The 17,601-nt window shown below is 32.8% G+C and overlaps 1 protein-coding gene across 1 annotated transcript; it reads right to left on the reverse strand.

Annotated features, from left to right (window-relative positions):
• Positions 1–6,159: 6,159 nt before the first annotated feature.
• LOC106478563 (glycine receptor subunit alpha-2-like) lies at positions 6,160–15,645 on the reverse strand. The gene is made up of 5 exons (XM_022382483.1): positions 15,424–15,645; positions 13,740–13,822; positions 12,655–12,789; positions 9,328–9,704; positions 6,160–6,722 (listed from the first exon to the last, which is right to left on the reverse strand). The coding sequence occupies exons 1-5, from the start codon at positions 15,627–15,629 to the stop codon at positions 6,549–6,551; spliced, it is 975 nt and encodes a 324-aa protein (XP_022238191.1). The 5' UTR covers positions 15,630–15,645; the 3' UTR covers positions 6,160–6,548.
• Positions 15,646–17,601: the final 1,956 nt, after the last annotated feature.

Below are 17,601 nucleotides of genomic sequence, written 5' to 3' on the forward strand. Positions count from 1 at the left end.
AAATGTCATTTTTAATTTGAAAATCGCTAGGGACATCATCTTGTAATGCATCTGATTCAATTTCAACACTGCATCTTTGAGCTTTAATGTGCCATTAGTTTCACACAATATTCAAAACTAATGATTTCTTATATATGATTCCAATACCCTTTTGTTGAAGACAACGATAATACTGTACCAGTTTCTTTTAGGTTTCGCTGTCAATGCAGTAATCAATTGACGAATGTCCGATTCAACAGGTATATCAAATCAATGAAATCTTCGAATAACTTCTTGTCCCATCCGGTCTAAGCTCACGGTTTAGATTAATCACTACATTAGAACATTTCAAGCATGTTTCATTGCTACGTCGTTTTATTTTACATTTAGAAATTTAATTCTCCATGTTGGCACTCATGGTCTCGCATCAGGTTTCGAGTCTGGTCCAGCGATCTAGATCTCAAAAATAGTTCCAAACGTCTTCTTTTTGTTCAATCAAAACAACCCAAACCTTACTGAATAACTCTATTTTTTTTAAACCCACGTAAAGATGCCTGGGTTGCTCATGTAGCAAGTGTTAAACAAACCAAACCTACAAAAATTATTTTGAAAACATCACAATGAATTAAACGTACGCGATAATTAAACGAAATGATTTTGTAGAAATCTGGCATCACATTGACTTGCTCGGAGTGTTCTATTTGGTTCTCATTTCTCTATAAGGCTAAACTTTTGAGACATCTTACATCATAAACTTCAATATAACTGTAAAGGCCGAAAACTGTATTTCGGAAGACAATCATTTGACCTATAAACTACGTGAATTGTCCAAAAAATGATAGAAATAAACCTGCATAATTGAAAAGTTGTTTAAACAAACAAACAACAAAAATGCTAAATTTTTGTTTTCCTTTCTCTCAAACTCTTCTTTCTAATCCTAAAATTTTGAGATATTTTTTGGGGTTTAAGTCAAAGCTTAGAATTAGTTACTAAAGAAGAATTTCTAGGAAGTAGTTCTTTGTGTTTGATGTTTTGCTTGATTCTTCAATAGTAATACACTAACCAATAGCGATATTAATGTATTGAGCGATTACGGTTTCAACTTATTGAATTATATGATAAATCAAGTTAATGTATTGAATAGCTATAACGTTCAAGTGAGCTGTTTAATCTTTTGTTCACGAATTACGAAATATTTTAGTACCAACAACCTTTAAAACAGAACATGTTCGCCCTTTCAGCCTTGAGGGCGTTATAAAGTGACGGTCAATCCCACCTTTTGTTGGTGAAGCGTCGCCCATGAGATGGTGGTGGGTTCTATTGACTAGCTGCTTGCCATCTAGTCTATCACTTCTAAATTAGGGACAGCTAGTGCAGATCGCTCTCGAGTTGTTTTCGTGAAATTCAACATAACAAACAAATGGTCTTATTATATTCCGTTAAGCATAATTATTTTAAAGGTTCATACTATCATTATAACTTGATTTTAATGTTGTGTTTATTCGTACGTATTTGTTGTCTATGATAAGCAATGGTTCTAAGGTAAACAAAGGGATTTAACTCATTCCATCATTTAATATCTGTAAGTGGAGATAGCATCTAACCGTGCTTGACTCTTAATTAATTTAGTTCATTACTGTAATTGATGGTAACTTAATTGATGTCCTTATTTTCCAACTGAGTATAATTAATCAGAATGGGAACAATAAGCATTACTATAGCAAAGCATCAAGTTTATAGCTACCTAAATACGGCCATGTTTTCCTTTTTATTCAATTTATCATATAAACGTCAATCCAACATCTATGACTGTGTTTTAACTAACGACCATTTCGATAACCACTGAATCTAAGGTCCAGTTTATCACATAATACGATAAATAACATGAGCTGATTCTGTTTCTGTAACAAAAATGTTGTCTGTAGCTATTAAAGATCTTCCATTGTTCCGAATAAGCTCAGATTTGGTTGAATACAAGTTTTGTTGAGATTTATCAAATCGGGTCATTCAGATAACAAACAATATTGGTCAGCTCAAAATTCCCATTATAGTTGCTTATAGTCTATTAAAGTAGTCGGTAACAACTGTTGGTATTGGAATACAGCATACTAGTTTAATTATATAGTTCATTATGAAGAATGTAAGCGCTCGACGTAATTAATGAGCTAAATGGTTTGTAATGCTGGTTCTTTCCTTTGCTTCACCGCATTGTTGTTGTTACTGCATTCGAAACAAACGAAAAGTGATGTTACGCGTATATAACTTTAATCGCAAGACAACCAGACACCTTAAATTAACCCTAAAAATACACGTAGTAACTTGGCCAAGTAAATATATGTGTATGTTATTTAAAAAATACGATTTATGAGATAGTACTATAACAGATCAAACTCGACAGGTTGTGATGATTGATGAGTATTAAACAAATTAGGTCTGAGCGTGGTCAACTAATTGATTTAGCGGACTGAGGATCAAAGAGTCTCAGGTTCGAGACCTGGTGCCAGAAAACACGCTTTGTACTTTCACTATTCTCACAATTCTCACTAAGCGCGGCCGTATAAGTAGTATCATGAAACTGTAGTTACAATGAAAAAAGCTATACATTTATTTTAAGAATTTTTGACTTATGAGTTAGGTCTATATGCGATTGAACTTGGCTCGCTGTGAGGGTGAACCAGTTAGGGTCAATACTAAACCGATTGAGTAATCAACTACTTGATAAATCCCAAACTTCTTTGCATCAAGTGCCATCTTTCATTATGGACATACGGAAGACTGGGAAGCGAGTGACATATTTGGTTTTGAAAGCTATATTCAACGTACAGATTGAAAATATTTAAATAGATTTATTTTAAATTATCTAATTCTGACCATGCATTTTAAAATCGAACGATGATTTACATCTTGACTGTATGTCCTCCTGCAATAGTAGTTAGCGTGCTGAGGTGCAGATTGAAACATCCATAGTCCAAGACGTAATGCTACTGGACTTAAAGCTGTAGACGGGTTTTGAAATTGACAATCAATCTGGCTGTTCGTCCCAAAGAGCTGGAAAGCACTCTTATATTGGCAGGCGCTGTCTTTTCTCTCTGGTCAGTAGCTTAATATTAGGAACGACTATGCCTGAATCCTAGGTTGAACATTCCAATCCCATTCCCATGTGTGTTTTTTTTTTATGTACATAAAAGTAGATGTACACATGTTATTCAATTCTCTTTATCAGTGCACGTTTGCATGGATAACGAAAAAGACTTGATAAGCATGATATAAGTTTTCTAAGGCTACAAGCTATGCACACTTTTACCTGATAACTAGCTTTCAGGCCTAACAAACATTTCTGTAGCTTTCAGGCCTAACAAACATTTCAGTAGGTTTCAGGCCTAACAAACATTTCTGTAGCTTTCAGGCCTAACAAACAAGGCCTAACATATTAATATAAATCATAGTTAGGCATTTATGTATTTGTTAAATATTCCAATATCCTACTCAAAAGCCTGCATTACTGTAGTTTATTATGGCTATTTCCTCATATTCCTTCACTTGTGTGTTTTCTTTTCATAATATTTTATCCGTAGTTACAAAGATAATAATTGATCACAATTACATTGTATGATTTGATGGGGACAGCCAGGAAAACGACGTTAAACCCGCGCTGATAATACTCCCACAAAAAGTTTCAGAAGGTCTTATAAGACGATAGGCAGAAAATTCTTCATGAAGACTGGGTTGTAAGCTACAACGGCGTTGCTCAAAACTGATGACTGTCAAAGGCAACGAAGTAGATCAAATCATATCTGCCTCGTACAGCTTCATATCCGGTTATTATTAAAAACACCAACTCTCGATCCCAGCTTATGTGATAATGTCAGCAACTGGATAAGCTGGAACTAATAAGATTTCTCGTACTATAGGGTAGATGTAATTCTACAGTTATTTGATCAGTAAGAACAGATCAACTAGAGATACAGACTTGATACAAGATTCTGATTCTTTCCGATAGTCTGTTAGTGTTTATTTCCGAGGATTCAAGACTGTGTCTTAATTTTGATATAACTAATATTAGGTAGAAATACATAAAGATGTTCTAATCTATCAACAAAGGAAAAATATGTTTTCTCCTTATTCTACTATTTTTCTAATTTTCTTATTTCACTAAAAGCGTGTAAGCTGGTGTGAGGCTGGTAACAGTGAATTTAAAACTATCCTGACCAGATTACAAGGACATGCACCTCTTATGTCTAGAGATGTTAATATTAATTTTTAATCATTTGATATTGGAAACTGAAGGCAATTATATGCTCAGTTGACAGATTGGTATTTGTTTTTATGACTCATTTCAGTTTCTATTTTTGTATACGCTCTTTAGAGCTTATAAACAGGTTGTTTTTTTTCTCGTTCAAGCTTTTTAGACATACAGTTTAAAGAGCTTATATATTGACTGAAATAGTTTTTCTTTTTTAGATATTTTTTTAGAAAATGCACATACTCTTGAGCACTAATATACTGAATATAAGCCCCCCCCCTTCAGTGGCACAGCGGTATGTCTGCGGACTTACAACGCTAGAATCCGGGTTTCGATACCCGTGGTGGGCAGAGCACAGATAGCTCATTGTGTACCTATGTGCTTAATTGCAAACAAACAAACTAAATATATACGTTTTTAGAAGCTTATGCATGAATCGAATAATAACCATAGTTAATAACATTTGACAAGCACAAATTATTTAGTTATTTTATCCACCTTTAGAGCTGCAGTTGTACTTACGTGACAGTACAACAACAAAAAAAAGATTATATAAACGTATACTGAAAAACTGCTTGTGTTTAAACAACACAGTCACTGTGGACTTACAAACCACTACGAAACTGTGTTGGCTAATGAATAATATTTGTGATGATTTTTGTACAATCTACGTACACATAATAAAAAGGTGTTTTCACAACACAACAATGCATTTAAATAAACACAATTTGGAATTGCAAATCACGCGTCAGTTATATTGTTAGAAAACACACAAAGCTTCTTTGTTTACATTGATAGAAAAATATATTCTGTTACAGTCTGTCCACCGCGGGGAAAACGAACCCCGAATTTTAGCATTGTAAGTTACTTCTGACCACTATAAAACATCTTGCTAGGAGACTTGTTTTAACATGATGACTACTGTTGTTGTTATTAAACCTACACTTCTTCAGCGATGGAGCTTATGGGGAGTAATTAATTAAAACAACTTTAAGCTTGTTTCCTCTTGTTTTGGAGAAATAAACTTAGCAAGTTCTATAAAGTCTCTCTTGTGTCATGTGAGTCACCAAAGGGTAACTTCTATATTTATTTTTTTAATAAAACTTGGTTCATGTAGTTAATCGAATTTATTTCCACTCACATTTGTTTCAATCCTTCTAAAATTCAAGTTAAACAGTTCATCCAACGAAACTTTTACAGGTATTCCTCATTTGTTGTTGTTTTTGGCAGTTATTTTGATTTAAAAATAATTATCTCCTAAGAAATAATTACTATTCAAGGGTGCTCGAAGGTTAAACAATCCTCCTTCACCCTGCTCGTGGCATAAGGTTAAATTTTACTTAGTGGTAAGCGGAATAATGGGCCGTATGGGCAGAGAAGAAGTAATAATAATTAATTAATTAATTAAAAAAAGTTTTTCATTAAATTGAACTGGTGTATTTAAGTATTTTACACTCACAAAAAAGTAATCTATCATTCTATAGGTATTTGAAGAACTTGTAAGATTTCGCCACAATTTAATTCTTCGTATTGATTAGCCGACACTGGGCAGCTTGTACATAATTGAATAAATAGAGTTGTTTAAACCTTTGTTTAACAACAAGTAAAAGCTTGGAATGGTCTATTCTTTCATTGGAGGGGTGTGTCTGTGAGCCAGACTAGTTTCGGAGAATTCCACTTCTCATTTAATTATTGTAATGCATTCTAATCGGTATAAGTAAAAACATTAAAGATTGTACTTAATTTCTTGTACTCATTTTGAGGTTGATTTTTAGTTTTGATCTAAAGTAGCTTGCTGTGATCAGAAGTTTTATAAATATTAATAACCAATGAAATGTTTTACTTGCAAAAAAAATAAATAAAGAAACTGATATCATACTAACTGAATAAATACATTTTATTCAAGCGTCTTTAAAAATAATACATAGTGTCATAGATTAACAATTTCAAAAAGGATCAGCTAAAGTGGAATATCTATAAAATTTCTTATGATAACACATTTTTCTAAGAATCATCTTTGTAACGATCTGTTGAAGTGTGATGCTTGGATTAGGGTGTTAAAATTATTTCTAATCTGTGAAATAAATAATGAATGTAATTAATAGAGTTTAGTTGAGTATTTGTCTAGTAATATGTTATTTTTCGATTCCGAAACTTGGCATTGTCAATAAAATTGTTCTACTGAATACCAATTCGTACTTTATTTCAGTATTTGATGTTTATTTCGTTCATATGTCTGACAACAAACTTTCTTACTTGTCATTATAAACACTATTGATTTTCAAGACCCAATATTATCACGTGAGAACTAACGCTTTTATCAAGCCTAATCAGGATCCATGAATAAAAAAACGAACCAATATACAGAGTTCAGAAAAATGAAGGATAGTGGAAAAGCCACACGTGATATTTTGTCCATGAGGTTTGCTCTTTCTTTTCTTCGCTGTGCAGACGATGCAAGAGTTTTAGGCCTATTTCCTTTAGCAGCTTTTACATCTTCCTAAAGTAAAAAAGATAGTTTTTAGTTCAAGTCAGAGTTTTTCGTCATAATTCTTTGTATAATTTGCACTTTAAGATAAAGCACAAAGTTTGTGCTGTTTTAAAGAAATATCTCTACGATAAAAGCTTAAAATAACTATTTGATTGAAATGAGCATTTCAAATTTACAAATCTATGCTCAATAAGTGTATAAATCTAAAAATACTAAAAAGATGTGAAAATATTGTTGAATTGAGTACTAAGTGACAGTAATAGGGGCATGCGCTAACTCTTTATGAGTAGACCAACTGCCTAGCAGGAGGTAGTGGAGAATACTTTTACTGATGTCGCCACTAGCTTTCTCTCTGCATACTCTCTTACTTCTTCCTCAACTTTTGCTTTTTATAATTGTACCAAATGTTGTTTTGTTTTTTAACAGTCTCATTTCTCTGAATGTCGATGAAGACATTCCATTGTTGTTGTTGTTGCTTTCACTTTAATATTCGATATTCTGGCAACAATCATAACTCTATGGCAGGATATCGACTTCCCCTGCACTAATAAAGTGAAAGCAACAATCATAACTCTATGGTTTCACTTTATTAGTGCAGGGGAAGTCGATATCCTGCCATAGAGTTATGGTTGTTGCTTTCACTTTATTAGTGCAGAGGAAGTTGATATCCTGCCCATAGAGTTATGCATGGCCTGATAGGTATATCTAGGTGACGCCCTTACCATGCATTTGTTTTTCTTTATTTCATTCATTTAGAGATTAAGCACTCTGAATTTTACGCAGTACTGTTACTACCTGTGAGTCAGTCACAAATGTTATGACTATTGACGATTCGTTGCGTTCAGTAATCCAGAGAATGACTTGCTTTATAGTTTCCAGGTCCATCCTTATAGTTTTGTTTTGTGGGAAGTTTGAATAAGCCTGATTGCTCCACCAGCTTTATGTAGAACGTTGTTCCTCCACGAAACGATAAATGCCCAACGAGCTTTCCCACTTCCTTTTGTGTATGAATCTTCTGTGGCTATGATTACAGGTGACTGTCCATCCTGGAATTTAAGTAAGAGAGAAATAATTATCGACATTACTTTTCTGATTCACCCTCTTCCCAATCTCTACATGATGTTTATTCCCCATGATGAAATCTGATATATGGTGATGAAGATTTATCTCAGTGGTGGCTGTATAGCACCAATCAACCCATAATTGTCTCCTGAAGCGCCTTTAGACAATCACCTGTATGGTTGGTGACTGCGAGATCATTGTGGAGTTAGAATGTCCAAATTAGAAAGGGAAGCTGCTTGATGGTGCAATACACAATCTTTTCAATCCAAGGCCCTGAAAAAGAATTTTTCTTGTAAGCACTGTTGGTGTCCTGTGATATTGTTGAGGTTAGTAAGGTTTAATACGACTTTGATGAGGATGGTTGAAGTACATCTCGTAACCAGTCGTAAAGAGATGTTTAGTATCTTTCAACCATATCTGTAATTGTCATTGGCAGTGCATAATTCAGGATATAGATGATAAGCCTTTGATGAGAATGGTTGAAGATATGTTTAGTATTTTCAACCATATCTGTAATGATCATTGGCAGGGCATAATTCAGGATAGATATGATAAGACTTTGATGAGAATGGTTGAAGAAATGTTTAGTATCTTTCAACCACATCTGTAATGATCATTGGCAGGGCATAATTCAGGATAGAGATGATAAGCCTTTGATGAGAATGGTTGAAGTACATCCCGTAACCAGTCGCAAAGAGATGTTTTGTACCTTTCAACCTTATCTGTGTAACACATGTAATGATCATCGGTAGTGCAAAAATCAGGATAGAAATGATAAGACTTTATCAGAGCATGAGCAGTGACGTACTTCTTGTGTATTTCCTGTTGCAACTTTCTGTACATTAATGCCTTTAATAGCTCTGGTTATCTTTGTGTTAATGTGACTGGTGAAACTGAGAAGTAGAAAACACTAAAAAGAAAGTCATTCTGTTTGAATATGCCGCTACTATAAACTCCACATCAAACATGCACACACAAATATCCGACAAATTCACATAATTTTCAACAATCACATGACTAAGCTTGTTCATATAATTGTGCCTTTTGACGTGATATCGGAAACTGTTCGTCTGATACTTTTTAGTTCTCACTCTGTACACATAACTTCTATCATGTTAGTTAACCAGCATGTTAAACACGTTTTATGTTTGGTGTGGAAGAGCACTTGTGCTTAATAAAGAACCACTTCAAAATATCCCTGAAAATCATGATAAACTACACCTCTTGCTGTGAGTTTTAATGTGTGCAAGCACTAAAGCAATCAGATAGATATCTGCAAAGTTATGTCTATATCAATTTTATACACTGCTTTGTCTAAATTTGGTGCGTATCTAAATAGATCTGTTTCAAGTATAATTTCTGATACAAAAGTTGAGTCAATAAAAGACTTTAGTTTAGCTACAACTATGTTGTTGTATCTTTTTTTTTATACTCTCATTATTTGAAAAGTTTAGTTGATTTAAGCTACAAGTGCAGAAAAATAGTATATTATTGCTTTAAACTTATTCTTTTTTTGTAGTTCGTAATTAATATCATTCAGTTGTGCACTTACCGCACCTTTTGCTGTTAAAAGCATATTTCGTAAACTTTTTTTGCTAGCTTGGTCGTCATATTCTCCTAGTAAAATGCTGACAAGTGCGTATTCCATCAAGGAGGCAAAGACAAAGACAGTGCATGATGACATAAATATATCAATTGCTTTAATATACGACACAGGCGGAAGTGACTTCTGCGACTGTGCATGTTGAGTCGATAACGTCAACAGGCTCGTGACACAAAGCGTGACACGTGCAGGGACAGCTTCCGGTCTGATCCAAAATGAGATCCAGGACATGATGACGATCAAGCAGGTAGGGATGTAGGTATGAAACATGTAGTAGCCCAGACGACGTTTTAGCTTAAAAGAAACTTGAATACATGTGAAGTTTCCTATTCGTGAGAATAAAATTAGTATATTAATAAAGGCAGTTACTTGTCAAAGTGATTTTAAACACTAAGAGAACATAAAATGTAAGACAATTAGACGATGTCGGTTAAATGTTGTCTGAAATTGAAAACACACATCACATGGTGTATGGTCGGTATTTTCTCTGTTCCTCTTAAACACGACTGAGAGGCTAAGCATTTATTTTCTTAGCTTTTTATAATTCATAACTTATCTCCAGAAAGCGTATATGAGTCATAATCCAACATACATAATTTAGATCAATAGATTGAGGAGTCATAATCCAACATACATAATTTAGATCAATAGATTGAGGAGTCATAATCCAACATACATAATTTATATCAGTAGATTTTGGATAACATTTTATTTCATTACTTCAGCACAAAACAATTAATTAAAACGTACTGTAACAATTCTTTAATAGCTTCTTAAGGTGAGCAAGTGGATGTCGTTGTCGCAATTTCATTTGAATACAAATATGGTCATCACTTGCACCATGACAGCCTGTTATGTCTTTTTCAACTATTACGGTGTATCTGTAACTCACTTGTAAAGCCACTTTTGCTTTTATTATTTTCTGTGTTTTCCAACTTCAGTACATTATTGGTCAATTAACTGAGACTACAGATTTTAGTTGACAATCTTATAAATCGTTTGCAAATGAGTTGTTACGTTTTAGAGATCAATCTTACTTTGCTGTGTTTTAGAGATCATTCTTACTTTACGGTCACAGTTGCATACACTATTCATAATGTAATCTGAAGGAGATTACATTATCAGCACTACAAACAATATCCATAACGCAATTTGGAAACTATTACATTATCAGCAATTATAGAAAGTATTCATAACGCAATTTTGAAAAGATTACATTATTAGCATTACAGTAGAACTTTATCTAATATATCAATACTTTAGCTATGCTGTTTTAAGGGCAGTTGAATATCAAAAGTTAAACAACAACGTTTTTGTAATAGCAATAGTTTATAATAAAGATAGGTGTCAAAATATACGGTGGCATTCATGATGTTGAGAAACTCACGTTAGAGACAATGTTTACTATATACTATGGCATATTAAGTTTCGCTTATACAATAAATTTCAAAATTCGTTATTACGGGAAAAACAAAATATGTAATGACTCACTTAAAATTAAAATTTGAAATTGAGAGAACATATTTTTTATATCATAACATTTAATTTTCAGTTCAAATATTAGTCAAGTAAAATGTTCAATTTTTATTGCAAAATATGATCCCTCTTTTAGAAAATTAAGAAGCTAAATGTTTAAACAGTAATTATGTGACAAATCTTTATATTTTAAGCACACTTTTTTTCTTTTATCTAAAACATAATTTTTCTGGCCCTTTTGTTAAGAACAAGAAGCCACACGTAACTCGAATAATGAAATGTGCAGAAAGGAAAAGGAAACTAAGACAAAACTATTCCAAACTTCTATAGTAATTACCCTACTTTAAAGTAAAAATACAAAGGCGATCTGTCTGTTTCCTGTAGCTTTTTCAACTTTGTAAATAATTATTTTTCACTCAGTACATTTCGATTCTGCATGCAAGCACACATTTGTAAGCCTTAAAAATTTGTTGATTGGTTGGTATCCTAAATTAACACTCTCCAACAGTGTTTTCATAGCAATCTGATTGATATACTTAATGCACCTCAACTTGTTAGTCTGAACTCTAAGATTTGTTTCCAACACACGCACCAACGACTCTTTAAGTATTGGGCTTAGTAGATGGTTATTCTTAAGTACTACGTGATTTGTTGCTTATTAAAAGCAACTTAGGTAGTTCGCGTGTGCCTTATGACCTGAAATGATAAAATGTTTTGTTATTTCTTAGCATATAACAAAGTAACTAGATTGAATATATTTGTCTGTAGCTGTGGATTTAGAGTTAGGCCTTGTGCTATTTACTGTAAACATATATTATTGAACTGACGGAACTTCAAATGGTTATAACGTTGCCACCAGATTTAATAATACAGCTTTTTATTTTTATAAGAGATGGTTAAATTAGTTCAAACTAATAAGAAATTTTGAATGTCATTCTTTTTATTGAAGTGTAATTTCTTCAAATATATCAAAGACCTGTTTTGATGAAAATAACACAATTCGTTTGATCTTGTTATATATTTCCTTTAATCTTGCATTCAAAAATCATAATGTTAAAATGTTAGTTACTTATCTTTAGCTCTTTATTCAAGTAAAGTTTTGAGTAAACATTTTTATTTATCATAAGTGGCATATCTTCACGAGATCATCGTTATCATAAGTGCCATATCTTCACGAGAACTTCGTTATCATAAGTGGCATATCTTCATGAGAACTTCCTTATCATAAGTGGCATATCTTCACGAAAACTTCGTTATCATAAGTGGCATATCTTCACGAGAACTTCGAAATTTATATTATAATTCTAGTCTCTCGGTGACTTAGCGGTAAAACTGGGGACTTATAGCACCAGATTTAAGGGTTCGATACCCCCGGTGAATACAGTATAGCTGACCCATTGTGCACTCATGTACTTAAACAACAACAGGATATTAACTTCAGAAGCAAAAGAAAAATTCTTTAAATACTCTACTAGCTGCTAATAAAAGTTATTGTTTCACATAAATCCACGTAACAACATATATTAGTTGTCTAAAAACTGATTTATTAATTAAGCTTAGCAATTAATATATACATACGTGTGTGTGTGTGTGTGTATATATACTTTTTGTACCCCCCTTTAGTGGCCCAGCTGTAAGTCTGAATGCTTATAACGCTAAAAACTGGGTTTCAATACTTGTGGTGGGCATAGCACAAATAGCATATTGTGTAGCTTTGTGTTTAACTACAGACGAACAAACAGAAGTAGACTTTTCTCTCTCTCTCTCTCTCTTATAAAATACCACTTAAGATAAACTTACCAGTTGAGTAGACTTGGGTACAATATCCTAGACGTTTGTCGATTAAAATGTGCTGTGGCAACTCAATCGAATCTTCAACAACCAGAGGAGTTTCAGGTTCCCAGTCGAACACTAGATCATCGGTAGTGTATGATACTAGTAGCAAAAAATAAACAGCTGGGGTATAACAAAAAACCAAACGGAGACACTAGAAGATACATAAATATATTTAAATATGGTTATATACATATATATGAATTAGTTTAGATGATTTAATTAACGAACTATGAACAAAGGTATAATCGATATAATGGAAATTTAGCTAGTTTATTTAATTTATTGGTAGTGCATTCAATAAAATTGAAAACTTGCATGTAACAAAATGTATGTTTAAACACGACTTATTTGTAAGATAGACACAATTATAGTACACATAAGAGAGAGAGACAGGACTAGAACATTTAAGAACAATACCAGAAGGGTATAGAAACTCTGTAGGCGAAAGTTTTTATCAAGGACTAAACTGGACGGATGAGATTGATCATGCTTAAGACTTTAGGCTTTATCACTAGTGTAAATTTACTGAACGAATATCTATGCTTACTACATTTTATGAAGTAAGCAAACTGAATTTAACAACACAATAATATAAATGTACGGTCAGTTATATAGCTTACGGATGTTTTAAATCGCACGAAATTTACAGTTTTGTGCTCATTATAACAAAGTCTCTATATTTACTTAAGACTTATATAAGGCATGTCAACGCAGACGAACGTTTATTAGTCACATCTCGTGCTTGATCCGAATTCTTGTACTTATATAACCAAGAAATCGCCAGTAAACTTCATTTTGACATTTCGTCAGAAGCATATGATATAATTAGCAAGTTACTATATTCTGCCCATTCATATGAAAAATTCAAGCAGTTTTTCATCCAGTAGATTGTATGTAGCTCAACTGGATACGATGACAAAGAGGGAAAGCTAAACTCTTGTTTGCTTTAATAGATCTGAATAAAAAAAAACAAACAATAGAACATATGTTCTAGCCTGAAGAGAACTGAATACTTTCATAAGTGAAATGTAAGGCATATTTTTACTTACAACTTTCTATTTTCATGGTACAGATCTGGGTGTCGTGCGGATAGGTTTCGAACGTCATGGCACAAGATAAAATAAGTGTTAACCTACAAAAAAAGTATTATCAAGGATTATCTGAAAATAGAATGATTTATAAGTGTTTCTCCCCTTATAAAACATTAATTTGAATTGGACACTTCTCTAAAAGATGCCACGGAACTTCTCAACACTTTTATAATACTAACCTTTGACTAATGAGTGATTAGATCTTAAAGCCCAGAAAATCTGTGTGGCAAAATTACAATGTCAGGCACTTTTCGAAATTTAATTTTCACACACTGACAGTAAAAAGGTCCGGTGCTTAATCTTCACACATTTGATAGATAAAGGTCATGTGTTTAATTTTTACACATTTGATAGTTAAAGGCCAGGGTTTAATTTGTGACACATTTATGATAAAAGGCCAGATTTTTACTTTTCATATAGTTAAATATGAGTTGTTTAATTTTCACACATTTGATAGTTAAAGGCCAGGGTTTAATTTGTGACACATTTATAATAAAAGACCAGATGTTTACTTTTCATATAGTTAAAGATGAGTTATTTAATTTTCACACATTTATAGTTAAAGGTCAGTTGTCCGTTTATCTAGTGGAAACGCACGTGCATGTTAAACATTAATGAGACTATACTAGAATGTGCAGCGGATGCATCAGAACTACTTTTTTGTTATTTCTGGAGGGAATCAAATTAGTTAATGTAACACACACACACACACATATATACATAAAGTATTACGTGTAAAACAGATCACAGCTAAAAGGCTTAAAGTTATAAAAAAAAAGAGATATACAGAAGTACCAATTGCTTCTTGATTAGATACGTCGTTCATAAAATTCAGTTAGAAAGATGTAAGAACATTTACAACTGTATAGGGATGCTTCTATTTTCTGTTGCAACTCTTAGTTTTCTCTCCATCAGTAATTAAGAACATAACTTTGCAGGCTTCTTGAGTTATTCCAATCAGCTTTTAAAGCTTTTGGTTGGAAGTGTGCTGATTCTCAGTTTTCTTAACTGAAGACAATTACGTTTCGTCCTTGATAACTAAGGAAGTACAAACTGAGACATTCTGAAATAACTGGTAGAGATCCTGATGAGTAATAAAATTGAATCAGGTATACGCGCGCCCCACGCTTTTTATTGCTAGCGCACAAAAATATAGCTAATAAAAAGGGGGAAAAACGCCTCATAGATTAAGGTATTTAAATCCTGCCTAGAAGAATTTCAAGTGCTTCGGCTAATCAGGATTCCCCCTTGATACATCTGAAAATCTTTTCTGTACTTTCGAACGGTTTGTTTTGTTGAACAGAGGACTGAAGGATAACTTCGATTATAGTTTTGTTTTCATTGTGCTTTGTCGAGATGTGTGGACTTAATAGTTAAATAATATAATACACACATTTATATACATGAGATATATACATATATATATACATGTTTTAAATACAATAAAATATGTATGTATCAAACATTTGGGTGTAAAATATGGACTCAACAACCTAAAGTATAATAGTAATAATAGTATGATGAATTTTGTAGTGTTATGTTTTTGTTTTGTAAAGGAATTGGTTCGTATGCAAGTATAGTATTTTTGCTGCACTTTTATTACAAAACGTTTCAGAAAGAATATATATGATGAATTACTTACTTGACCATATAAAGAATAGTTTTATCATCATATAACCAGATGTAATGATTTGGAATAGTCATTTCTTGAAAGGTGACCTTCTTAGCGTTCTTGAAGAAAGAGTCCGGTCGCCACATCCGTTTTAACCAACTCACAGGGAGAAGTCGGTAGTAGCTGGTCATGTTTTCTGGAAGTCGAAGTCGGTAATCCTTCCAGCTCTGAGACATAAAGATGTCTGCTACGTATGTCTGAACACGAAGAAAACAAGTCTGTACTTGCAATAAACAAACCTTGGAAAATAAAGATATCGGTGTGGAAATATTCACATATATCCTTCTGCAGGTCACATTGTCAAAATTTATCATTGGACAACTTTGACTGGTTTGTAAGCACACACATAAGCTTATAGTTTCTTCGTTAAAAATATGTAAACCAATAGGAGATAATTGTGACAATATGAAATACATGTTTCAGAATGGGAAAGATAAATTCAGGACAAGCTTTAATCACATTTCATGTAAATGGTGTTAAAAACAATTTTCTTAAAACTCCACCCACAGAAACATTTGGTGGAGTAAAAGGTAAACAAGAGGGAATCCTCAATAGCAGCGGCTGTAATTAGATATCAAATTGGTCAAGATATGGATGGAGCTATGAACTAAATGTTTGAACTTGAAGAAAAGCTCTGAGCCATTCTATGAGCCGTTATGCCACGGCTAAAAAACCAAAAACATATACAGTCGTTGTTGTTGTTGTTTTCAATGGTTAGTAACGTTTAATTTCGGTTTAATATTAAATCTAAATAATATTACCCGGAGTGTACAAATAAAGCGTCATGTTTTTACATTTTGTTTCTTATCTAGAAAGTAAAGAAGTTTCGCAAAAAGACAGATGATTCAGAGATTTTTTAACAAATTTCCATACCTTTTTGTTTCATCTTTAGATAGTATATTTAAAAGAGTTTCAAACAGACATTATTTCAGTAGGTTTGTTTTTATCAAATCTCGTTTATTTTAAAGGTTAATATTTTTGGCACATTTTTACTACTTATTTGCTAAGTTATACTACAGAAATAAATAAAAAAACACTTAATTGTTAGCTTATATCATCCCACTTTATCAATACCAGAAATTTCCAACACACTATTCAGTTCCCCGGGAGAACAGCGATAAGTCATTGGACTTACAACAGTGAAATCTGAGGTTCGATTCCTCGCGGAGAATACAGCAAATGCCCAATGTGACTTTTTTTTAGACAAACGAACTACCATGATATAAGAAACCACAATTACGTCTAACAAACGTTGTCTTCACTGTCTGTTTGTTGCACCAACTTAATATTGCAGAGATTTCGATCGTAATAAAAAAAAGCCTATTTCCTATTCCAAATCAGTAATAAAAATGCCTTTTTCCTATTCCAAATCAGTAATAAAAATGCCTATTTCCTATTCTAAATCAGTGATATAAAATGCCTATTCCAAATCAGTAAATAAAATGCCCTTTTCTATTCCAAATCAGTAACAAAAAAATGCATATTTCCTATTCTAAATCAGTAATAAAAAATGCCTATTACAAATCAGTAAATAAAATGCCCTTTTCCTATTCCAAATTAGTAAAAAAATGCCTATTTCCAATTCTAAATCAGTAATAAAAAATGCCAATTCCAAATCAGAACTGGAGATTATTTAGCGGTAAGAGAAAAAAACTGCATGTATACTGTACTACTTCAGTGCCGTAAATAAGTTAGCATTGATAAGAAACAGCAGTGCAACACACACAAAAAATAGTAATATCTTTGAAAACGTGCATGTATAAGCATCGAATATCTTGTTGACTTCACTTAGCAGTTCTTACATATAAATAAAGGTGTATTTTTTATTCGTCATGTTTTCATGTACGTTCATCTTGCACTTAATTTTGGTTTTTACACTAAGGCTAATTTGATTAAGAGTAATTTATGCGCAAAAGAGAAACACGATAAGCTATATAAGTTAGTAACTTTTGAATCTAATGACATTTTTGAAACATTATACGCCACATCTTATTTACCTTACCAAAAAAAATACTAACGTTTCCGAGATACAAACAGACCCATTTACAGTAACTGGTTAATTTATTAGGACCCTTTATAGTTTCGAATTTAACCACCGTTCTCTGCAATAATAATCAGTAGCTAGTGTAACACAGACTCCGAAGTATG

Source organism: Limulus polyphemus, unplaced genomic scaffold, assembly GCF_000517525.1.
Source record: "Limulus polyphemus unplaced genomic scaffold, Limulus_polyphemus-2.1.2 Scaffold11, whole genome shotgun sequence".
In the NCBI taxonomy this organism is placed as follows: Eukaryota; Metazoa; Arthropoda; class Merostomata; order Xiphosura; family Limulidae; genus Limulus; species Limulus polyphemus.

Coding starts and splice junctions, on each gene's coding strand:
- LOC106478563 (XM_022382483.1), bottom strand. CDS start 15,629: ATGTCTCAGAGCTGGAAGGATTACCGACTTCGACTTCCAGAAAACATG. Junction 12,790..13,739: donor TACCATGAAAATAGAAAGTT/GTAAGTAAAAAT, acceptor TTTTGCTACTAG/TATCATACACTACCGATGAT. Junction 9,705..12,654: donor TACCCAAGTCTACTCAACTG/GTAAGTTTATCT, acceptor TCTCACGAATAG/GAAACTTCACATGTATTCAA.